At 30.2% G+C, this 25,612-nt stretch overlaps 3 protein-coding genes and 1 non-coding gene across 6 annotated transcripts in view; 3 read left to right on the top strand and 1 right to left on the bottom strand.

Moving 5' to 3' along the window:
- The first annotated feature begins 2,146 nt into the window (after window positions 1-2,146).
- LOC115033989 lies at window positions 2,147-2,268 on the top strand. The gene has a single exon (XR_003839331.1). It is a non-coding gene; the product is annotated as a U5 spliceosomal RNA (small nuclear RNA).
- Window positions 2,269-2,854: 586 nt separating this feature from the next.
- On the top strand, window positions 2,855-5,545 carry LOC100162604 (eukaryotic translation initiation factor 3 subunit I-like). Its single transcript, NM_001293366.1, is given in 6 exon segments — window positions 2,855-3,028; window positions 3,125-3,371; window positions 3,446-3,595; window positions 4,204-4,331; window positions 4,963-5,163; window positions 5,237-5,545. Coding segments are annotated over 6 exon segments (978 nt in total). The 5' UTR covers window positions 2,855-3,025; the 3' UTR covers window positions 5,486-5,545.
- A 1,438-nt stretch (window positions 5,546-6,983) lies between these two features.
- Window positions 6,984-7,685, top strand: LOC100573093. The gene has a single exon (XM_029486411.1). The coding sequence runs from the start codon at window positions 7,315-7,317 to the stop codon at window positions 7,654-7,656; it is 342 nt and encodes a 113-aa protein (XP_029342271.1). The 5' UTR covers window positions 6,984-7,314; the 3' UTR covers window positions 7,657-7,685.
- A 2,948-nt stretch (window positions 7,686-10,633) lies between these two features.
- The window catches only part of LOC100167329 (forkhead box protein D5-C), a 21,943-nt gene continuing 6,964 nt past the window's right edge, over window positions 10,634-25,612 (bottom strand). Inside the window, exons 2-5 of one of the 3 annotated variants that reach the window (XM_001943041.5) lie at window positions 22,527-22,594; window positions 20,140-20,439; window positions 13,302-13,748; window positions 10,634-11,619 (exon numbers count right to left, since the gene is read on the bottom strand). In XM_001943041.5, coding sequence (XP_001943076.2) covers window positions 11,155-11,619; window positions 13,302-13,748; window positions 20,140-20,439 — 1,212 coding nt within the window. In that variant the 5' untranslated portion in view covers window positions 22,527-22,594 and the 3' untranslated portion in view covers window positions 10,634-11,154. Of the gene's footprint in view, window positions 11,620-13,301; window positions 13,749-15,508; window positions 17,088-20,139; window positions 20,440-22,526; window positions 22,595-25,612 lie in introns of those variants that run through there. The other 2 variants (XM_008181079.3, XM_008181080.3) reach the window with 2 other exon arrangements.

Genomic DNA, 25,612 nt, shown 5'->3' with positions numbered 1-25,612 from the left:
CGATATTTAACGTAAAATGGCACTAACTCTAAGAACTTCTATCACAAATTTATATGTTGAAAATACAATTTAAAAAAACCAAAATTTATTATTTTGATAGGCTTATTTAAATTTTTTTATTATAAATTCATTAGTGATTTTATTGTTCTAACTGTGGATATACTTTCATGTCATAGAACTAGTGACTATAATTCCATCCATGAATTAATTGTTTACCAATTACAAAGGCTGAAATAAGCATAAGACCAAGGTACATGAGGTCCAAAGTACCACACTCTCCCCTATAGTTATTATAAGTATAATCTTTAGCGATATGGGAATGGGGTGGACTTAAAAATTTAAATTGTATTGTACAATAATATGAAAATAATATTCAACACTAAATATATAATTGATAAATACATTAGTAAATAGTAGCCAGTAGGTATGTATCTAGTACTATACTTTGTTAGTGCATGTTTAAATATACTATAAATGGTTAAAATTAATATTTTAACAGACTACAATCAGCAATTCTATACTTGGAATACAAAGTACTAACTTCTGTAGGTACTAAAAGATTTACCTACTTTGAACCTACCATTATGGCTAATGTATATGTTATTGATGCCAGAAAATAAAAATAATACCTACCTTAACTGCTTTTTTTTTTATTGATCTGAAACTTCAGCTGCTAAGGCCATTGTTTTCCCACTTTTTACACAAAGTTAATGTATAACATTAGATTATTTTTTTTTTTTAAATATATTTATACATATCTACATAAGTCCATTGGAAGAATATTATTGCTAAATTTGCGGGTCTTATCCAAGCGCGCCGTACATATTATTTAATTTTTTCGCCTTGTAGGAATTAACATACCTACGTACCTTTTTCTATCACGTGAACTAACGTATATGTATTTTTTGTACCTGCTACTCTCATGTAGTAAGTTACTTAAATATGTATATACACAATTAAATATGTAAACACGAATTTTCAAAAATAAATATATGGTGATTAAAAAATTATATAAAAATCGTATACCTAGCGCATTTTCACAAATAAATATAATATAATATTATGATTAAAAAATATAATGTATATTAGTTAGCTATACCAGCGTATAAAGTTTCAATACAAAATTGAAATTATTATATATTTATATAAAATATTATATTAATTTTTATAATCTATTAATGTATATATATATAAAAATGAACGTAAACGGCTGGATAGATTTTGATGAAATTTTGTGCAGACATAGATTAAGTTTATGTTTATTTTTTTGTTGAGTCTGTTGCTTCTTCATAATTTAAAACTTAAGTTGCTTTGTCTATTGACTATTATTCATCTGAGATAGAATTTTAATATTAATTTCTTATTTTTCTATATAATATTGATATCATTAATATATTATTTGATTAGATTTAATTTATTCATAATGAATATCTTGAACTGTTTTACTATTATAAATAGTAAATGTGCCTATCAGCCTATGTACAATACTTTTACTGACAATATGAAAAATAAAAATATAGTATAGAAAAATCATGGATATAAATATATAATATATTATTTGAGAAAACTTAAAGAGTTAAGAGCGGGTAGATACTTCCCTTATGTATTTAATATGTTTGAAATTTGAATCACGGACGCAATAATGCTATGTCCTACGTGAACGCGGCGAACGCGGAGAGTGCGGGTGATTTATATTCTGACCATGCTGTTCCAAACGCGACAAACGCGGCGAAAATCAGGCCGTTTTATTTTTTGCCGCGTTCACTCAGGACATAGCGTTATACGTATTATACCTACGTCAGCGGTTTGAATGTTTCTATCGAAGCGGATAAAAACAACATTAAAACGAACGTCTTGTAGTAGATACAATAGTCAACTTTACATCCGGTAGATGGCGTGGAAACACGTCGTCTTTAGAGAGATCGAACATCTTCCTTAAAATGCAATGATTTTCCCATTAAAAGTAATAGACAACTTATATTCGAATATGTAATATTTGTTTATAACACCATCAAGTAATCTATGCTTAAATCACAGCTTTACTTTAAGCAAATGTACTGTGTTTTAGTAACGCTTGTTTTGAAGATTCTCATAATGTTGTGCAGCGCGTAAAGTGTACTTAAGCCTCTCAGAAACATTCATCGACCAACTCCGGTTCCCTTTCAATACGAAAAAATCTTTCGCCTTTTACTAAAGATTTCCGTGGAGGGGAGCACTCAAAGGAGTCTAGAAACTTAATTTTTTTAATTGCCTGGTTTCGGTCGGGCTCATATTGAATATAAATACTATTAATTATGATGCGTTCAGATATTGTCCGAATTGCTTGGGCCAATCCATGCTCTTCTATTATAATTGGTTCTTTGTTACTTACACTATTTAAGATATACCTTAAATCGTCGTTATATACATTACGTATGTATTATTGTTATTCTGTGGTAGGTAGTTCCTAAGGTCTTGTCGTTCATGATATTAATATAATATATTACTTATTAATCAATGTATTATCATTTATCATTATTATGTATAATATATATCAGACAGTGTCGGCATGCCTCAAACATATACTAAATTTATGGTCTCAAACCTATGTTATATAATTGGGGAAACTGTTTTATTCACCTCTTATCATCGGACGCTGTCACGCGCTATCACGTGATTTGCCGGATCATTACTCTTCCGAAGATTTGTTTTTTAAGATTTCTCCAATACGTGTGCACGACTGTGAACTTCCAATGTTTAAGCCAGGTTCACACTTGTCTTTCACAGCTGCTACGTCGTATGTCGTGTCGTGTGCTCTTATCGTATTCTGATTGGCCGTTGTAATCATGTTATCATTTAGTATTTACTAACCATAATCTACCGGGAAATTTTCAAACATGGGACAGGCTCAATTTTTGGACACTAGTACACTACACGAAGTACGAACGCGACAGACGGTGTAGCTGTCATCTGTGGACCCGGCTTTACAGTTATAAATATTTTAAATATAATTATAAAAAAATCACTTCACCTTCACCCGTTCACCATGGTAAGTTACTGTTCGGCGCTCATTGCTTTTACAATGTCTCTAAAGTGACATTTATTTTAAATATTTTTTCCTTATGTTTTTTATTTTATTATACAGAAACCTTTAATGTTACAAGGGCACGAGCGTGCCATTACTCAAATTAAATACAACAGAGAGGGTGACTTATTGTTCTCGTCTGCCAAGGATGTAACACCAAACGTTTGGTATTCTTTGAACGGGGAGCGTCTTGGTACATACATTGGCCATACTGGAGCTGTATGGTGTATTGACGTTGATTGGAAAACCACTAAATTTTTGTCCGGTGCTGCTGACAACACTTTAAGGCTTTGGGATGTTGCTACTGGTAATGACTAATGATATTGGAACTTTCATTTCATATTTTAAAAGTAGGTAAATAATTTTAAAATGTATTTTCAGGTGCGGAGATTGGTAATATTAGTAGTAATTCAGCTGTGCGTACATGCTCTTTCAGTTACTCAGCTGATCTTGCCAGCTATTCAACAGATCAAGCTATGAAACAAGATTGTGAAATATTTATAGTTGATGCTCGAGATGACGAATCTTTTAGTAAGTTGCTTTTACCAATTAAATATATAACATTTGAACCTATATTAATTATAATAATTAAACTAAAAATTGTATTATTTTTTATATTAATTTGGGAATTTATTTATTTACTCTAACTAATTCAATAATTATTAATATATTATGGTGTATAAGATTATAAAACAATTAGGTATATTTACACTTAATAACATGTAAATTATAAAAGTAAAGATTAAACAATTTAAAAATGAATTTTTTTAGATTTATATGTTATATAATTTAAAACAAATAACATGATATTAAGTATGATCACTATAGAAGTTCTGGTTATTGTGAATATTTTTTGAGCATAAACTGAGTATACAAATAGGAAATAGGTTCATGACTCATATAATAAAGAATTTTTACCGTTTAAAAAAAATATATATATATTTATATTTTCAGTTATATTTTTGTTTTAATGTATTCAAAGTAATTATCTTCTTATTTGTAGATCATTTAAATATATTGCTTGTAATATGAAAATAATTAGTACTTAACTTAATTATATTATCCAAATACTGTATTTAACTTATTTAAATGTATGTATTAAATAAACATAATATATATATTTAATCATTATGTTATAGAAAGCAGTGCCCCAATTTTGAGAATGACTGTGCCAGATTCCAAAGTGACTTCTTTAATTTGGGGTACATTGGACCATACAATAATTACTGGACATGAAGATGGTGCTATTACTCAATGGGATTTGAGAGTATGTAAAGTCTATAGGAAATATATATTACGAGTGAAACCTGACTTAACTTGCACCTGTGATCTGTATATAATGGACACCTCTTTCAATGACAAAATGATAAAGTCCCGGCAAAGACATAAGTATTCCAATGTATTTCAACCTGTATAACTTTTCTATTACAAATACAGACAGTAATATTTCTCCCCGATACCTCCATAATGGATAACAATCTTAGTTCAAACTCATATTTAATTGCATTATTTGCATCCTTATTGGCTTTTCTTTTCATAAAACTAATATATTTTTGATACGTATGTAGGTGCGACTACAGTAAATTATACTACAGCCTGTCAACACTTTAGTTTGTTTCGTGACTGTGTCCATTATATACAGGTTTCAATAATATATATTATTATATTGTGGAGTCGTGTCTCAACTCAAATCTCAAAGGGGATATTCGGCATATTTATTTTTCAAATTTATACAATTGTATTATAATTTATAACTTTTATATTCTTAGTGGAATGAAAGAATGTATTGATTTTACAATGATGTGTTTTTTTACTTTAAAGGACAAGAAAAAATTTTTAATTTTGAGTTTTTTTGTGTTATTAAGTCTTGCTTGATATAATATTAATTCTTATCTTAGACTGGAAAAAGCATAGAAACTGTAAAAGACCATCAAGGATCAATCAATGACATGCAAAAAAACCGACAAGGTACTATGTTCGTTACTGCATCAAAAGACAAAACTTCAAAGTTATTTGATGTTGACGATTTGTCAGTCCACAAAGTCTATGTGACTGAACGTCCTGTCAACAGTGCTTCACTTTCACCTGTATATGATCACGTTAGTTTATATTTTATAAAATTTGTTATGTTTTACATTGAAATTTAACAATATTGTTTCTGGTTTTTTTAAGGTGGTATTGGGTGGTGGTCAAGATGCTATGGATGTAACAACAACAGCAGCACAAGCAGGAAAATTCGATGCTAGATTCTTTCATGTAATTTTTGAAGAAGAATTTGCAAGAGTGAAAGGTCATTTCGGTCCCATAAATTCATTAGCATTCCATCCAGATGGTGAAAGTTTCAGTACAGGTGGAGAGGATGGTTTCATTAGGGTACAATCATTTGATCCGTCTTACAAAGAATTTAGATTTGATTATTGATTATTATTTTAGTGTTAGCAATTAAAAAAAAAATAATAATAAAAACGTCTTCCAAAAAAATCAATTGTTTATCTAATTATCTTATTACAAACCATCTATGTTGTTTAAAATTATCATTTGGCAAACCTTATTGCCCTATGTTATTTGAATTCCTTTTATTTATCAATTTATGTTGTAATTTAGCATATAGATCAACTTCTAATTTTAAAGTTAGCTTATTAAGAAAAATATATTATTTAAATGTTTATAAGACATCCCACACAAATTTGTCATCACCCTCTAAAAAATATGTAACATTCAGCAGCCCATGCTTAATTTTGTTGGTTTTAATAATAGAGTGAATTTATTATTTAGATATTATTAAACTTAGGTAACAATATTTAAATATTTTGTTTTAATCATTTTTAAATTTTTGTGTTTACTTACATGTTTACAGTTGCTTAAATTTACAGTATCAAAAAAACCCAAATAATGTTTTTAGTTTGATACCTTTAAGTTGGATGATTGGTGAATTCACAGTAATATTAAAACTAACAAAGGTTAATGTAATTTGGCCTATTATGCACATGTAAGATGTATACAACAAATATGGGTGTTTCATGAACCACTTAAGAATAACTTTTAAATTATAATTAATTTTTCACATGGATTATAGATTATTGCAAAATATCCGTGGCACTCAATTTATTTGACGATTTATGTTGAAAAATAATTAACGTCTGACCTATATTTTTATATTTGTTATCAGTAAATAGTAAACTGATGAATGTTACAAATTGAAAGTATTGAATAGTATGTAAAGATATTTTTTTAAAATATCATGTGTTTAATTATCATTTGTCATTGAGTAACATCATACTTGCTATGAACAAGGAAATAGGAATCGGTACTGGAAAAAATGAATTTGTAAATGTGTTTATGCACATATATTCTATATTTGTGTTCATATTTATGTTAATATGTATATTATATTAAAATTATTTATTTATTTTAAACAAAGTTTGAATGTAAACAAAGATTATTGTATATTTTAATGAATTTGCACAAATTTAAGCCAGTCATTACTTTTAGAATTTTCTGACTGCCTATCATAAATTTGGCTATTGAATCATATACTTACTGTCACAGATTAGAATATATATCTTATTATATCTTATATCTTAGTCCGTGCTTACTGTGTATAAATCTGTACAAATTGTATATTACCTATATTATTCTAAAAATAAAAAATAAGAGATGAGCAGTTCAAAAACTAATTTTAAAAACTTTTTTGCCGGTTAGTAGAGTGTACTTACACTTGCATTCAATGCTGAATCATCAAGAATACGTCCTAACATATCTTTATTTTTCAGGAACTTGTTTTAATATTTTTATTTACAAGAAAATAATTGTGAACAGTAATTAATAACTAAAAAATGAAATAATAATTATTCTTCATAATAATTGTTACTATTTATTAATTTATTATATTATACCAGAGCTTGCGCTAATGGGTAGTTCTAAATTAAAATGGGCAATTCTAAAAACAAATTTGGTCAGTACCAAAAATCGTGAATTTTCTGTACTATTCGTATATGTAATATTGTTTAATTTAATTATGTATTTTATTTAATATTTTTTGATTGGTTTTTAATATTTGTTGTACTATCTTCTGTAGCATATGCATCAAAGATATTCATAATTTAATTGGCGCAGACGTAGATTTAAAAGAATTTTTATTGGAGTATGATGAATTGATATCAATGGAAAATTATCTGAATTACGAAAAATGAACCTTATTAAACTAGTAAAAACATTATGTGGCTCAAAACATTTTCTGTGTTTGTACAATGTTGGTGAAAGTGGCAGCTGCTAAACATCATAGTGCTGATGTTGAACGTTTGATATGTGCCAGCAACTTATTAAAATCACCATTACGCTCAACTATGAATATTGAGACGGAAAATTTGAGCTTACGAGTATATATAAATTATAATATGCCACCATTATACGGTTGGGAAGCTAGGGACACAGTTTACCATTGGATGTCTAAAATGAAACATCGAGTCCTTAAAAGAATGAAAGGAAAGGAACAATGTTATTTTGGTGGAGTTTTCTTTGAAGTATCTGGTAAAAACAAAATTATCGATAGTGAAGATAGCGAAGACACTGAAGATAAAAACAATTTTTAATCTGTTATTATTATAAATAAATTGTAATAAATAAAGTAATGTATAAAGTGTTTACATGTCGCGCCCTGATAGCATTTTGTAATGATAATATTATACTAATATTATAATAACATTATAATAATATTATAATCACGAATAATATTATTATGATATTGTAATAATGTTTTTAGTCAATCATTTGCTATCTTGCTACACGTGTAGTCAATATATGGTTTGGTAAACAGTGGTTGTTAAGTGAATTTAGCGAGCGACAAATTTATTTAATCTACATGTACAAAAATATTAAAATGTTGGGCAGTTCTAAAATTTTCTTAGCGCAAGCTCTGTATTATACCTAATTATATATTAAAATTGGTGAAAAGTGAATGTGGTGCAGGTAATCAACAATGAATGAAATACGAAGAAAGGCTTATACTTTTTACTATTATTAGATACCTATATAGATAGGTAGGTAGTAAGTTATCTTATTGTAACAAATTCATAAAACAATCATAGGTAACTAATAAACTAAATATTAGTCGATCATTACTTAGATACTAATAATAATAAATAATAAATTAAATTAAATAGGTACCTACTACCTAGACACCTAGTACCTACCTATCTCACGTAGAACTTGAAATTGATATAATAGCTCTATTCTTTCGTATGTTATTTCGATTTTAAATTATAATATAATATGACGTATATTATTGAACTACAATTTACATACTTAGTAGTGGATGAACATTGTATAGGTACCTAATACAGCATAGGCGTATCTACGGTGGCAGCACAGAGTGCCTGTTCGGCCCCTGCAATTTTCGAAAGACGCAGGTCAACCGAGGTTTCAACTTTTATAAAAAAAAAAAAAAATTGTTTGATGCATTATCTTCTATCTTCTATATATATATATATAAAAATGAATGTATGTGTGTGTGTCCATATTACCATGGCAACCAATTATAAATTATTTTGAGATTTTCGTCGGTGTGTGTCTCCGTATTACCATGGCAACCAATTATAAATTATTTTGAGATTTTCGTCGGTGTGTGTCTCCGTATTACCATGGCAACCAATTTTATATTATTTTGAAATTTCCGATGAAATGTTTTGTATATAAATGGTTGCCATGGTGATATGTAAAACATATAATTCATATAGAGTTGGCAATTTTAATGGGCAACGAAGTGAACGGGATCAGATATTTGTATATACATAGATAGATTATACCTCTGAGCAGAAGATAGGCTAATTTAAAAGGGAGAGGACCAACCCCGGGAGGTGCTCAAATAGGGATTTTGATATTTCATATGGACATTTTTGTTTATAAATGGTTGCCATGGGTTTTGAAGCTATTATAATAATAATTATTGGTTTAAAATTGTTGTTATGGTAACCGTTATATTATAAAAAAAACAAATTATTCATAATATATCGTTGGTATTTTTAATGGGCAACGAAGTGCACGGGATCAGGTATATTTATATATACAGGATGTAACATATAGAACTGACTTTTGGAATAAATTTTGTTTTAATCAATATTTAAAAATTTTTTTTTTGATATATAATTTATAGTCACCCTGCGTTACACGTGTATTAAAAAAAAAATAATTTTTATTTTTTAATACCGAAAATGAAAAATTTTAAATTTGATTTAAATTTTTTTGAATAAATTCAAAATAGCCAAATTGTGAATCTGATTATAAGAACTATTTGGATGGTAAAAACATTTATCTAAATCAAGTAGTTTATTTTTTAGAATTTTTTTAAATATCAGTATTTTTTTGATATAATTAATTTGGAACGATATAACTTTTTTAAAAATTTAAAATATTATTTTTGGAAATTTGCTAACATGGGCATTTCTAAAACTATTTACTAATCCTATAATTTTATCAATTTTTGTCATAAGTTTAAGTAGCGTAAATTTTTTTTTTTTTTGGTCAGTTCTTTCTGTTACACACTGTATATATAGATTAGACCTCTTTTTAGAAGATAGGCTTATTTAAGAAGGGAGAGGACCAACCCCGGGAGGTGCACAAACAGGAATTTTGAGATTTCCGATGGGAATGTTTGTTTATAAATGATTGCCATGGGTTTTGAAGCTATAATAATAATAATAATTATTGTTTGCCGGGAAACGAAGGGCACGGCATTAGCTAGTGATTATAATAAATTACTATTTACTTATAAAGATATTATGTTCGGCAAAATTAGGTAGAACCTATTTTTATTTTGTTAATAACATGTATTGTCTTATGTGTCCCGACTTCAGAAAACCCTATACATAACTATTTTTTTTTGTACTAGGTATATAATATAAAGACTTAAGACAGAGGACGGCACCTATTATTGTTTTATTATTTTTTGATTTGTAGCTAGATGGTGTAAACCAGGCCAGGGCCCGTATAGATAAAAATATTTCTGAAGTTAAATTAAAAATTTAAAGGTAAATACTTAATAAAAATACTATATGGTATTAATTGTAGATAGATAGGTTCATTAAGGTAGCGCCGGTCATTATCTAGATTCTAGGCTGCCGCTGCGGATTACCATAAGTAATAGACTTATCACGCCTATGTAATACAGTCAAGTCTCGATGATTCGAACCTCGATAAATCAAAAACTTTGAAAACTATAATTTTTTTTTAACATCTAAAGTGTTTTTAAGCTGTGTTCAAGATATATATATATATATATATATATATATGGCTATATAACTCGAAAACACAAATTGAAATTATTTTTATTCCCCTAGAAATTTGACTATTTGAGTTATCGAGACTCAACTGTATATTAATATTACCTATATCATGTAGATGCAAGGGCGGATCCAGAATCTGTGTACCTATGGAGGGGGCACTTGCCTCCCTGGATCTGCATCTGCCCTTGTGTTGATGTATATCCATGTAGGATAACTATCTTAAATCTTGGTATAGGTACAAGACAGGCACTACAAACATATTTTTGCCGTGTCGAAAAGAAAAACAATGTCAAAAAACAAAACCATCAAACGATTATTGTAGCACAGTAGTTATAATAATAATAATAATAATAATAATAATAATATTCATATAATATAGGTAGATAATAGGTATGTACAATAGTTTCATATATTTTCGAAAATGAAATTAATACTCTCGTTCGGGGGATACCGCGTTTCTATTACCACACACACACACACACACACACACACAAACACACGTACACACATGCCCACGCACACGCGCAGTCCATCAAATAGGTACCTCTTTCACGCACTGCAAGCATAATATTATTATAATATATTATAATTGATAACCGGTAAGCATAGGTATACCTCGTATACCTACGGCTATACGTAGGCATACTTTACTATATACACATGCACAAACGTGGGCACATGACTTTACGTCGTGTATGCGTGTGCACTCATATATAACATTACAATACAATATAGTGTACCAACGCAATATAAGCGTTAGAATACTATGATCATTGATTGTGTGCGTGTGTGCGTGACGGCTGCGGCGTCTTAGCATCGTCTGCCGCCACTACCACCACTGATGTTGCTGTCGTCCTCATCGTTGATGATAATCAATTTGGGCTTGGACTCGACCGCGTGCTGCGTCAGTGGTAGCTGGTGGCGGTGGTGGTGTTGGTGATCGTCGCCGGCCGCGTACTGCAGCAGATCGTTGTTGTTGTTGTGCGCGCCGCTGGACGAGACGATCTCTTCCTGAGACATCTCGGCACCGCGGTGCTTCTTCTGTATCAGGTTCTCGATGTGGAACGCCAGGTTGTGCGAGGACACCGTGTCCGCGACGGCAACGGCTGCGTGCTGGTTGTCCGCTAGCGACTCGGCCGCGGTGGTCACGGCCACGGCGTTCCTGCCGGTCAACTGAAACTCGGGGTACACCGAGAAGTGGTGGTGGTGATGGTGGTGAGGACTGGCCGGCGGCTGTTGCTGTTGCTGCAGCAACGACTTGATGTCCTGTTGGTTCTGCGTGGAGAACATATTATAAAAAAACGCAAGACAAACCATTACAATTAATATTTTTAACAAGTGTAACTTACACCATGTAACATTAGGTTAGTACGTTTTCACATATACTACCTACCTACAATTTTCAAAGTTAAATAATACTAGGTAAGGACTTTGTACTAAACTGCATTTTGATTTTTTAGTGATCCACGTTAAAGACCGTATGCAATGGGAAATGTTGATATAATAATTTGATACGGGATTTATTTTATGAATTATGAAGTTTACTGTTTGTGCATAAGTATAACTTAACAAAACAGGTTCAGGTAAACCCACTAATGAGATGAATTAAGAATAGACGAACAAAAAATGACATCGGTGTTCCTCGCTTTATAAACTAATTCAACTGAGATAGACATTAGACAATTCACTTGTGGTGGAGATATCTGCACTTGGTAGATATATTTTCAAACGTGGTTCAAAATACGCTCTAAACAGTCTAAATTATTTCTTTCTAAGAATAATCTCTTAAACTTTCGTCAAAACTGGTGGAGTTATTTTTGAGTCAATGATGTATTATATTATATGGACATTGTCTTTTGTTCTTCGCATTTGAATGACGAACAACAGATTAAAATAAATAAAGTAGCATGCTACTAGATATTTTTCTTTTGCAAATAAATTGAAGAGTCATAGGTTTTTTTGGAGGGTACAGACGGTACAGTGTAGTGGTAAACTATTTAGTAACATGCTACATTTTGTTAAGAATTTATTTAAATTTTTTTTGTTGATTATGGTTTTTACGTAAATACACAAAGCATTACGAAAATTGGTTAGAAAAAATAAGTTGTACCAACTACCAAGCCAAAAATTTTTCAACCTATGATAATATAATTTTATTTTATTTTATTTAAAAAAAAATCCCATGTTGCAAGGTGGGTTGGCTGGTCCATATCAAATTTTGATTCAAATTTTATTTTAGTAACCAATGGCATCTTATATATAAACAAAAAAAAATATTCGACTTACACGAGCAGAAACGAAATGTAAAAATTTCCCGTACATAAAAAAAGGAACTTATACACACTATTTTATATTGTATACCAGTGGTTTTCAAATTTTTATTGAACGCGGCACACCGCGCTCCTCAAAAAATTTTCACGGCACACTGACATTTTTTTTGTACTAAATGTGTGCTTGACGGGTTAGCAAATTCGTATTAATTATATTTTTATAACGAAAAGTTGAACTTTCCGAAAGACCGCGGCACACTCAGCGGCATCCAGTTTGAAAACCACTGTTATATACGAAATTAATTAGGTAGGTACTACTCGGCACTTGGGGATAGAGTTGCTAATTCTATTTAGTGTAAACATTTTTAGAATCGGTTCAGTAAGTTGTACAGAGATTGAAAGACCACCCACTACATGAAAACAAATTTTACCTATTTATAATATTAAATATAGATAAATTCAGTGGCCTAGTGAACTTGAAATTTTCAGAAGTTAGTCTAATATTTCACCCAACTTATAGCACCATAACCCGATAAAGGCGCATTCACTGTCATAACTACTAATAAAATACCCATTAGAGTCAATCATCCACAATAGTCACCCCTGTCAATCACCCCCTTCGTCACACGACTTTATAGATAATATAGATTTACGTTGTGATCGTTTGTAACCATCGATGAGGCTTACCGTCTGGTGGTGGCTTTGCTGTTGGTATGGCCTGTGCCGGCGCATCCGCCTCCGCCTGTAGTTGCCTCGCTCGAACATGTCGGCCGCGGCCACCGGGTCCAGCGTCCAGTAGCTGCCCTTGCCGCCGCCCATGTTGTCGTCCATGCCGGTCCGGCCCCTCGGGATCTTGATGAAACAGTCGTTCAGGCTCAGGTTGTGTCTGATGGAGTTCTGCCAGCCCTGTCTATTGCGCCGGTAATACGGGAACTTGTCCGTAATATAGTTGTATATCTCGCTAAGCGTCATCCGCTGGTTGGGTGTGGACGTGATGGCCATGGCGATGAGCGCTATGTACGAGTAAGGCGGTTTCTCGTTGCAGCCGGCGGCCGCAATGTCCGCAGCGGCCACCGCGGCCGCGGCCGCTGCGTTCTGTTCGGCGGGTTGGTCGAACAGGCTGATAGCAGGCACCTGCAGCGAACAAATTACGCATTATTATTATTATTATTACCTACTCATATACGTTATGTTGTAATAATAATTAATTTATTTTACCCACGTCCTATATAATATCTATATATATATACATATGGGCTATAAATATATTGTGTCAACGATTTATGTGGTGTTTGTGTTCAAAAGGTATACACCAAGTCAAACATTTTAGGATTAAATTATATTTATAAATAGCAATTAATTAAAACAGATTGGGTCACCATAATAATAGACTAGATAATTTGTATTATGTAATTAGGTACCTATATATACAATAAATAATATAATATACAGTGAAAACAGAGTCAAAGGATGACATTTGTTTTTTATTATTTTTTTTTTTTGTTCTAAAATATTGTTCTAATACTTTTCTAATATACTTCATATATTCATATACCTACTCTCTTTTACGATTACGCCCAAATATACAGAACCGTGCCAAGGAGGTGGTAAATGGGGCAAGTGCCCTAGCTCCTAGGGAGACAAAAGATGAAACATTTTAAAGGGTGGCAAATGTATAAATATGTAGTGGTCATAATAATAGGTGTGTCAAATATTGTTGCCCTGGGATGCCGATGGCAGTGTCACGGCACTGCCCAAATAGCTTATTTAGAACAATCGTAAATCCTAAAAATTAAGATATATTTTTATCTATTATGTATGTATATGAAACGCGAATCGTGATTTTTTATATAATATATATAATGAGATTATTATAATACCTATATAGAATCGTCAATTAAACCCTTTTAAGTGTGTTATATAGTTGATTCATAGCATAGTACACAGACGCCGAGCTTCACCATTATCAATAGTAAAGCGAAAACGGTCTTTGGTCATCTACATTTAAGTGATGAAATTGAAAATGAACAGTTGATAATAAACTATAATATGTTTTCGCTAGAAATGTGAGATACTAGGGCAGCAGTAAAATTATACGAAGGAACAAAACAGATAATTTTTAATTTTTATGGATGATGCCTGGAAAACTTTTAGGCTCTAAACATCGCACAAGTGCCTAATATAATATTATAATAAAATGTAATGAAAAAGTAGTATAAAAAAGTTCAAAATACATTTTTAGATGATAGTTAGGTTTTAATGTGACGAGATACATCTTTAAAAATCAAGTAAGGCCTCTGCTGTAAATTATAGTAGGTGTTGATAGTATACCTATAGGACATAGGTCACTGTAATATATCATGCAATATGTAGGCATTACATTTTAATTCAATGATAATTCGCACTACTGAAAGAATAAAGATACAACTCAAAAAACACAATTGGTGGTAATCAGCTATTTAAGGTTTAAAAAATATATTACAATCATATTCTTATGCTGTTTTTGATAGAATAATGTTAAATTACATTGTTTTTAAACATGCTTGGTAGTTGTAAATGGATGAATTATTATTTATGTTATTAACAAATAGTTGAAAACATCTTGACTTATGTCACTGTTCGTGACTGAAATAATCATTTTTAGTGTATCATTACCTGCTAAAAGAATAATGACACAACTCAAAACTGAGTATTAAATACAATTATACCTATGACTGTGGCAATTAAAATAATAAATTGTATTAATATTAAACCCATTGTAACTTGTATATTTTATAGTTTATAGTTTATAGTTTATAGTTTATACCACAGTTCTATGTTCTGTGTTCACAGTTCATGGTTATAATATTATTTATTATGTTTAAAACATGGACCACAGTATTATAATATTATACCTTTAATAAAATGACGATCATCAAGCACATGGATTCAACAATGACAACTGAGGTCATTAGCCTGTGGAACTGTAGGGGAGGGTAATGTAGGTTTTGAACACGTGTGTGTTTGTTTTGTCAAAATTTTAAGTGGGCACCTGTAGGTATCTGCTATGCTCGGGTGGGGGATGGCGGCTTCTCTCTCCGGACACCGGGACTGACTGAAGAAAAATGCCGCCTGTGGTCGAGTTCAAACTGGCGACGGTGCACGTCGCAACTGATGCCTTAATCCGCTCGGCCACTCCGTCCCCCACAAAATTATTATTATGAGAATTATTGAATATTTGACTTAGTTTGTGTCGTTTTGCTAAAGATTGTATCAAGTCGGTTAAGAATAGTATCACAACTCAAAATATAAAAATAATTTTGAGTTGTGATGTTATTCACGTGTGGAAGTGATAAAAACATTAAAAATGTTCAACGAGAATAATAACATATCAATATATCATTATATGGTATTACAAGGTTTTATGTCAGTTCCAGTACCTATGAAGTTACCAGATTTTATCAAGTTAACTAAAAATGCGAAAAGTACCAGCCTACATTTATAAGGATGTCTTATTAAATATTTATATTGCAATTAGTAATTTATTTTTCTATAGGTAATACGATAACATTTGAACTATTTTTTGCCGAAAACAAATCACATGTAGGTAAGTACCTATACTATAATAGTAATTTTAATATTAATTTATACAATTAAAGTCAAATACAAATTACAGACGTACAATAAAACGGTGTTTATAGGTTCATGGTTAAAATAGCTTAAAATAAATCTAAATATTTTGAAAATGTCATGATGAATAGTAAATAATAATATACACAAAGTGGTGAAAAGTTTCAATTCTACAAACAATATTTTTTGAATATTACAACAAAATACTAGAAACCTTTTTGGCGCAGTAAAAAAATAAATTAATATAAAACATAACAGACATAATTGTAAGTCAATACATGCATCGCTCCGTTGAGAATCTAAAATTATTTATTAAATAAAAATAAAAAAGGTTAAAAATCACCAAAAACATAAAAACTCCATGTTGAATGTTCCGGTGTGTCAATTATTGTCAGTAAGTTTTAAACTCAAATTATGCAGGACCAATAGCTAACAAATTAAACGTTAGAAAAAAATAGTTAAACATCAATTATTAGTATATGCGTAGAATATTATGAATTATATATGAAACGATTTTATCTCCACCAATAAGTATTAATATAATTATATATAATTATTGTACAATGTGTTCAATTAAATCCATTTTTTATGCTACTATTCTTTAATTATTTATATTGTACAGCAAACATTTAATTAAAAGAAAAAAGCTGGTAGGTGGGTGTTTCTCTGCTGTACAGTAGGTAGGTTACAAATGACTCACTGTAATGGATGGTGTTAAATTTGAATTCAATGATATAATTTGACTTTCTTGTAGACATTTTTTTTTAATAGAGATAGGTAGACAACCTTATGCGGAATCTTGTATTACATTTTAAAATCTTAGATTTAGATTTAGATTTGAAACATTTTTATGAATTTCTAACTCAAATAATTTGCACATTTTCGTGATTACACCTTTTGTCAAAATTCGTACTTATAAATGCTAATTAATAATTAAATAATATTTAAATGCTTATAAAAAAAAATTGTGATTTTGTATTTTTAATATTTTTTAACTGTCATTGTAACAATATATTAGAAGTCTAGTATTAAGTTGTCGAGCTTTTTGACTCAATGGATAAATTTTATTGACATTCATAGAAATAAAAAAATTTGAAACTGAAAATGTCTGTAAACAGCTCAAAACAAGTCAATATATTTTTAAAATTGTATGGTGTATAAAAAATGCTAATATAAACATTCAGCGAACATTTCAAGTATTTACGGTCATTTGTTTCAGAGGATAACCAAAAACCAAATCTATTTTGTTGAAAACCAATTTTGTGAAAAAATTCTCGTTTTTCCTTAATTTTTATTTTCCCCAGCAGTTTTGATAACTACTGGGAAATTCAATGTACCAACTAAATTCACTTTCCCATCGAACAAGACAATGAAGTTGAAAATCGAAGCATTATTTCGACTACTTATCGTGTACACAGACACAAAAAATAATAAAAATAAAAATAAATAAGACACACATCTTTATAAAATCATACAATCATCGCTTCGCTCAGAATCTAAAATTTAATTTTAATATGTATTATTACAACATTATAGATATTATTAATTAGGTAGGTATTAAGTTTTTTTTTAGTTTACTTATTAGAAGGCTTTATTACTACATATAGAATTAGTAATCGTTTTAAAAGAAAACATTATTTTTAATTGTTTTTAATTATCTTATATGCGTATGATGCACTCAACACGTTACGATCAAGTGCAGGACGTGGACATACGTACTCTAAATTGTTATAATGTATGCATCAATAAAGTTTCAAAAGTCCTACGAGTAGTCGTTATGGGGGACGGAGTGGCCGAGCGGACTACGGCATTGGTTGTAACGCGCAGCGTCGCCGGTTCGAGTCCCGTCCACGGGCGGCATCGCTCTCTGGGCAGATAACTGTCGAAACGGCGAGACCACCTGCATCTTCCAACTCGGCATGGCAAAAACCTACGGGTGCCCAAATAAAAGTTCTGCAAATAAGCGTCCGAACTAGGCATTCGGGCCTACTCCCGAACATAGTGCCATACGAAAAAAAGTAGTCGTTACATAGGTGTACATTTTTTTACATGAATAAATCCTAACCGAGAAATAAAAAATATTTTATCTATGGACACTGACCATAAAAACGGATTAAAACTCTAAATCATTTAGGAAAATGTTTAACGAACTTTTCATGTGAATACAAAATAAAAATTATAATCATTATTGTAATTATAACTGTAAGCAAGTTTCCTACATAGTATTATTACTCCTAATCATATCTAGAATAATATGCAATTATGCAAGTAAAAAACCTAAAAATCATTACGATCTATTAATTATTATTATTTATGTACATAATTTTAATATAGGTACGTAAATATTATATTACCAAAACCACAATAAACTACAAAATTAACTTTTTATTTTATTTTCTTAGATTCTGAGTCGAGCGAGGAAGCTATTGGTTTTACAATGGTGTTTATTTATTTATTTATTTTTTTTTATATCCTATATACAAAATTTCTACCAGAAGCAGTGCTTCGATTTCAACATATAGCACTTTATATTTTAATAAATTGGATCAAGATGGTACTTTAAAGAGGCCATTTTTCGATTTTATCAATAGTTATTTAATGCCATGAGAAAAACCACCGAAAAATTGCGAAAAACGCTGAAAATGGGATTTTATTTTCTATTGCTTTGCTTATCACCATAGAAACGAATAAAAAATTATAATATTATAATATTAATTCAACTTATACATGATATAATAAATAATAACAATATAAAATATCCAGACTGACAAACCGTCTCCGCTCAGAATCGTTTTTCTGATACAATGATACAATGATATAATATATCATTGAATTCAAGTCTAATACAATCCATTATACAATGACCCACCCATAGCCTACTGTACAGCAGAGAGACACCCACTTACCTGCTTTTTTTTTTATCCTGTATACAAAATCTCTACAAGAAGGAGTGCTTTGATTTCAACATAATACAGTAGGTACCTTATCTCTTAGCAAATTGGATCAAAATGGACCTTAGAGCGGTCATTTTTCGATTTTCTCAATAGTTATTTAATGCCACAGATAAAACCACCGAGAAATTACGAAAAACCGCTAAAAACGGGATTTTAATTTCTAATGCTTTGTTTATCACCATTGAAACGAATAAAAAGAATAATATTATAATATTAATTCAACTTACAGGATATAATAAATAATAACAATACAACACTTCTCCGCACAGAATCGTTTTTTTTCTTATATAATGATATTATATCATTGAATTTAAGTTTAATACAATCCATTACCCATACATTGACCCACTTGTAACCTACTGTACAGCAGAGCGACATCTACTTACCCACTTTTTTAGAATCTGTATTTTAAAGCTTAAACACAATAAATAAATATGACAATTAAATAATTAATAACAGAGAAGAATACAGGGAAGAGAGGAAAGTCATCCATAATGATGGAACCCTTTCGGACAGAATTTATTTGTCTTATCATACCATTAATTTAGGAGGTCACGGCGCCAGGTTCTTTTGAAGTAACATACTAACACGGTGTGAATATGTGATGATATAGATGTGAGATTAGCGAATTTGGATGGTGTTTGAGTTGTTATAGTGAAACCATTAACTGCCTATTGTAACTGTTGGTTAGCTGATCAGATCAGCTGCAGCAGTTTCAATTTTTATATCTTTACGCCAATAGCCATTGGTTACATAATAAACTAGGCAACCAGGACGAAGGCAAAGAGTGATGCACTGATGCACTGCAGGAAGGCTTGCATGATGGTACGGGTATGATATGGCTTTTACATTGTTAAACTTCAAAATTATCAATATCACGTAAAAACATGTCAAAGTTAAGTTAGCTAAACAAAGTCAGTTATGTATGGGTCAGTTAACAAGAACACAATGTAGAATATTACCGTCGGCATCTGAGGTTTATCTGCAAAGTTGACGGAGCTCTGCAACCTCAGCGATTCTTGTAGGTAGGGCAGGATGCGAGATTGCAACATGTGCTGGTAGTGTTGCTGGTACAGTATGGGCAGCTGATGGAACAGGGCGATGGCCGACAAGTTCTGGGGCACGGGTGGCAGCGACGCTATCGCCTCGGCCAGCATGTTCCGCTGCTGATGATGACTCGGCTCTTCGTTCTTCATGCTGTCCACTGCGGGTGAGGTGTGGCTTGGCTGTTCCGGTGAATGGGGTTGGCCCCCGCGGTTCATCTGCAACAATTATATACGCGGCGTCAGTAATACTCGTCGTCAGTAATACTCGTCGTCAGCGTCATCGCAGACATCGGACGTGATTATGTGAACAACTACTACAGATTTTATCGACAATTTAAAAAAATAATATTGTACGAGTGACAACTGCGTATTGTGATGTTCCAGAATGACCAGAACCATATAATATTATATTGATCGTAGTGCGAGTGTAAAATATGTAATATTAATCGACGTCTGATGTTATAATAATATGCTGTGCAAAATATGCCCCTGTTGGTTAATACTTAGGTATATTCAATGGCAAGGATTTTTATCGGACTTAATTTTAAATAGGTATAGAGGATTGATAATGAAACGTAAATATACTTTCAAGTATATACTTGTAACATACTTATTATTGAGAATATTAATAACGATTTATAAATATATCTACATTCACACTCCGTATCAATGTTGTGAAAATGTGAAGTAGATATCTATACGAAATACATGTTATACACTAAAACTCTATTTCTTAATAACGAGAAAATACTTTGTTTTAAAATAATCATACAAAATATTCCTAGTCGTTAAATTAGTCAATAATTATTATCAAAATGATATTTAACCCTCCTGAACACTATTTAGAATAATTCTGGTTAATGATTGTTTTATATTATAAGATGAAAGTTTAAAAAAAAAATTAATATTTAACGCCGTAGCGAGCAATTTTATTGCTATTTAGTATTTACTACAATAAACAGAGCGAGAGTAGTGGCGACCCGTGAAACATTTTCAGTGATGGTGCCGTGGAGGGATATTATTAAATACCTCACTTAAAAACTATTTAAAATCCAAAAGCAAAGTTAAAATATATTATGACTTATGTTAAAAAAAACTTATGGGGGTGCCCCTGTTCCCACCTCTTACGGTATGCCACTGCAGTATACATTTTTGAGTCTTCAGTTCAATATTGAATATAATGGAGACGTTGACGTGTATTGTACGCGCGGGCACAATAGCTCGCTGGTTTTCAATTTTTGAAATACACTTTTTTATTGATTGTTTGATACTTAAGTAAGTACTGAGAAATTGTTTGATATCTTAATACTTAAAGTATATATTAGATTTAATTAGCTACTAAAAACCACCCAAAATAGTGTACATTAAATCATTGTTTCTACTATAAAAGGTGTCAGTAACCTTCGGACATAAAAAATACTACATCATAAAACCATTGCAATATATCAATTATTCATTGCTTCGATTAAAAACTAAAATGCAATGGAATATTAATAAAACAAAAAAATCTAATATTTAAAAAAAAAAAATAAATAGTAAATATAATAATGATTAATAATATATTTTGCTACACAGTAAAATTAATTCAATATTTATCGAAATACTTCATATTATACCTATATAAATATAATTAAGTGTATTTTTAAAATTATAATGATGATTAAGATTGCTCTCGAGGCGGTAAATGATTCTAAAATCCGCAAGTTAACCACATACTCGAGTTATAATAGTTTACATGTTAGTACCTACGTTACATTGAAATAAATAAATATGTTAAAATCCGGTAACTTGTTTTTTTCCCAAACTGTATAATATACGTGTGTAATAGCTAAGTGCTAGGTGGCGAAATAAATGGTATGATTTCATTAAACTTTTATAAATATTACACAATAAAAAGGTTTGGATTGTCATCAATCAGTTGTCAAGTTTACCCTGCCCTATTGCAGTATAAGATATGGTAACGTTAAGTTGTTTTCTTTTAGAATTGTTAATATTTATTGTTTATGCTGCATATTTAATCCAATACTAATATTTAGTGGAAACAAACAATGTATTGAACATTTTTAGGTTGTTGAATTACGTATCGCTCTAAAGCGGATTAAACACATTTGCTTGGTTGGTGTGGTTTCGTCTTATTTAAACTTATTCAAGAAAGTGTGCATGCGTGTGTGCGAGAGAAACAGGCAAAGAAAGAGAGAGATTACCTATATTGACTTCAGAAAGATAAAATTTTTTTTTAAATTTGACAATTTTGTGTCTATGTGATTGTGTCTGCCCGTTGAAAATATAATATCGAAACTTACCGATACCAAGCTGCAGTCTCCAAGGTGCCGTCCGATTGGTCAAACACTCGTAGGACTACCCGGCTATTCTGGAAAAATAAATTAAAATATCTATTGTAGCATCTGGTTCTGATAAAATACAGAAATGTATTGTGCATTTATTTCTTAGTTATTTTATGCGATATTATGATTGTTATATGTGTTTTAATAACTAACTATGAAGGGAAAAGTAAAAAATTAAATTAATACTAAATGCCTTTTATTAAAATACCATATGACTTTCCATCAATATTAATTATTATTATAGTAACAATAATTCATAACAACACCAGTGCAATATCCAATTTATAGTCGTTATAATATAGACATGGGGTTTTATTTTATTTTATTATTATTACTATTATTATTATTATTATTTTTACTACTACATACGACAAACGTAATAAATTGTTATTTAATCTATTCACGATAACGATTTACACAGTGGCCGTGTATGCCGTGTTCCCCGCTCCATCCCTCCCACACATCGGGAATAATTGTTATTGTTTAATATTTTTCAATACGCGATAAAAGACAGACGCTGTTGACAAATGTGCCGTTGATGCATTTGTGAATAAAAAAATAATAATAATAAAAAATAACACACGCTCGACCACATGAAATAATAATAAATAATGTAATTATTTATGTTTTTTCATAAACAATTTATTCGAAAACATTCGATCGCCTACCGAAATCGCCGAACCTATTTGTAAAACAATAATCAAAAGTAACGATCACTATATATACCGACGGTGCGTTGTGTTTTCATTAATAATTCTGTGGTTAAAAATTCGAACGCCATTGGCGAAAAACGAAAAAAATACATATTAGGAAAAAAAACAACGAATAATATGTTTTTAGATAGGATATAATAATATATGTATACTCGAATCGTTGACTCCAGGTCCCTCCACCGGTATATCCCACAGGTGTGTGTGATGTATATATTATATATATATATATGCACAGGTACGCCGATGGTTATTCGATATGTAAATAACAATCGTCAACATAATATTCTGATGAATACATTCGATAAGAGAATATAAACGCATTTTAGGCAGTAGGTATAATGTTTATTATTATTAGTTTTATAAGTGGTAACTAGTGATAAAGTATTATTATTATAAGTGTTTAAAATAATTGTTGAGGTTCAAATAATGTTACAATTTTTTTTGTATAATATACTAACAACACATAATAGATGTAAAGGTTATAGAAGTTGGATGCTGTATAATATAGTGTGTGTGTGTATGGGTGTGTTATTAATATATTATATTATAACATATTACTATACCTTTCGTGTCAAACTGTTTTGAAACTATTAACTATTAAAGCAATGTACACGAACTTTAACCAAAAGTCTGGATCACCCCAATAATACATAGTTACGCAGGAAAACGTGCACGCGGTAATTCAATTTTATTTTTAACGATCGTAATGCAAATTATATTAATCATTATATTTTTAACAGGGGAAAAAAAGTCGGACAGTGAAACGTGAAACACTTGTATAATGACGAATTATAAATAAATATTGTAAATTGTATATTATTATTATTACCTATAAAATATACGTATGTGAACACTAGAACACATATTGACAAATGCCTACCTATATAGCACCTCTATGTGCTATGGCTATATATACACTTAAAGTATAATATTATGTATAGGGCGATTATATTAACACGGTGAATTGATGTTTATTTTATTTTACTAATACTAGTATTTAAATACTTATATTGTATTTTGAATACTTAAAAATACTTTTTATTTGTATTTTTATTCTTGAATACTAAATACTTTTTTTTCATTCTCGTGGTCTACTCCAAATTCCAATTACTAATAAATCGGAATGTACTATTTTAAATTTTGTTTCTAAAATATTATTTTAAAATGGTTCTAACTTCTGATCATTTATAAATAAGGTTTCGTCAAAATACAAGCAGATAACAGTGACTGAACACTGAAACCCCTAACGACTTCTCACTACCATATTATACCGTGGCATACAAGACACTGACCACCACTGATTGGATTGGTATTTATGTTGAATCTTTAAATAGTATTTCTTCTTATTCAATTGGTGGTACTGTGGTAGTAGTTTATAATTTGAATATAAGATATTAATATTATTGAACATTTTTTTTTTGTCATATTTATTTTAATATGTACAATCTGTATACAATATTTTTACAATAAACACAATAGATGGAGGGATATATAAGAGGGCATGGTTGGCTTGATTTAAGAAACTATTCAATAATAGTGCTTTATGGCATGGGTAGTAGTGGCGTTATAGTCGACTAGTCATTGCATTTATTGAATTATTGATTTTAAAATAAAGTATTTTTGTAAGTATTTTCAATACTTTTTAAAAGTTATTTGTATTTATATTTAAATACTTTTAAAAGAAAGTGTTTGAATACCTACGTATTTTAAATACAAACTACACTAAGTATTTAAATACGTATTCTGAATATATTTGAAAAGTATTCTTAACAAGACTATACTTACTTAAGTACATAATAATTAAATACTTAAATACTTGTGTACCTAATGATATTATAATTAATATGTCATAATATATTATAAAGAAAATTGTAAACGAATTTTATTATAGTTTTTAAATGATTGATTTTGATGTTTTTTTTTTTTTAAATATTATTATTCATTTCGAGCTTCGACATCAAGGGTCATTAGGTATAGATTTTCTTATGTTATTTTACATGATTGTACAAGTGAGAATCTGATTTTTATATATTATGCAAATATTTACTGTTTAGAGACATATATTGACTAATTCACGTTAATATTATCATTTTACATAGCCAGAAATAGGATATAGGTTATTTTTAATAAATTATTATTTATTATTTAACTAATTATTAAACATAGCAACGATACACATTTACAATTAATAGGTGCCTGCTGCAGAGTACTGACTAAAATAATTTCAGTTAATATTTTTTTTGTTGCACTTAATGATGTAAATAAGTTTATGATCGTATTGAAATATTTTCTATATAGTATTATGTAATATAATCTCAACAAGATAGTTAC

The sequence above is a fragment of the Acyrthosiphon pisum genome, chromosome A1 (genome assembly GCF_005508785.2).
Source record: "Acyrthosiphon pisum isolate AL4f chromosome A1, pea_aphid_22Mar2018_4r6ur, whole genome shotgun sequence".
NCBI classification, from domain to species: domain Eukaryota; kingdom Metazoa; phylum Arthropoda; class Insecta; order Hemiptera; family Aphididae; genus Acyrthosiphon; species Acyrthosiphon pisum.
Note: the sequence above shows the minus strand (reverse complement) of the source record. Positions and strands in the feature narration are given on the sequence as shown.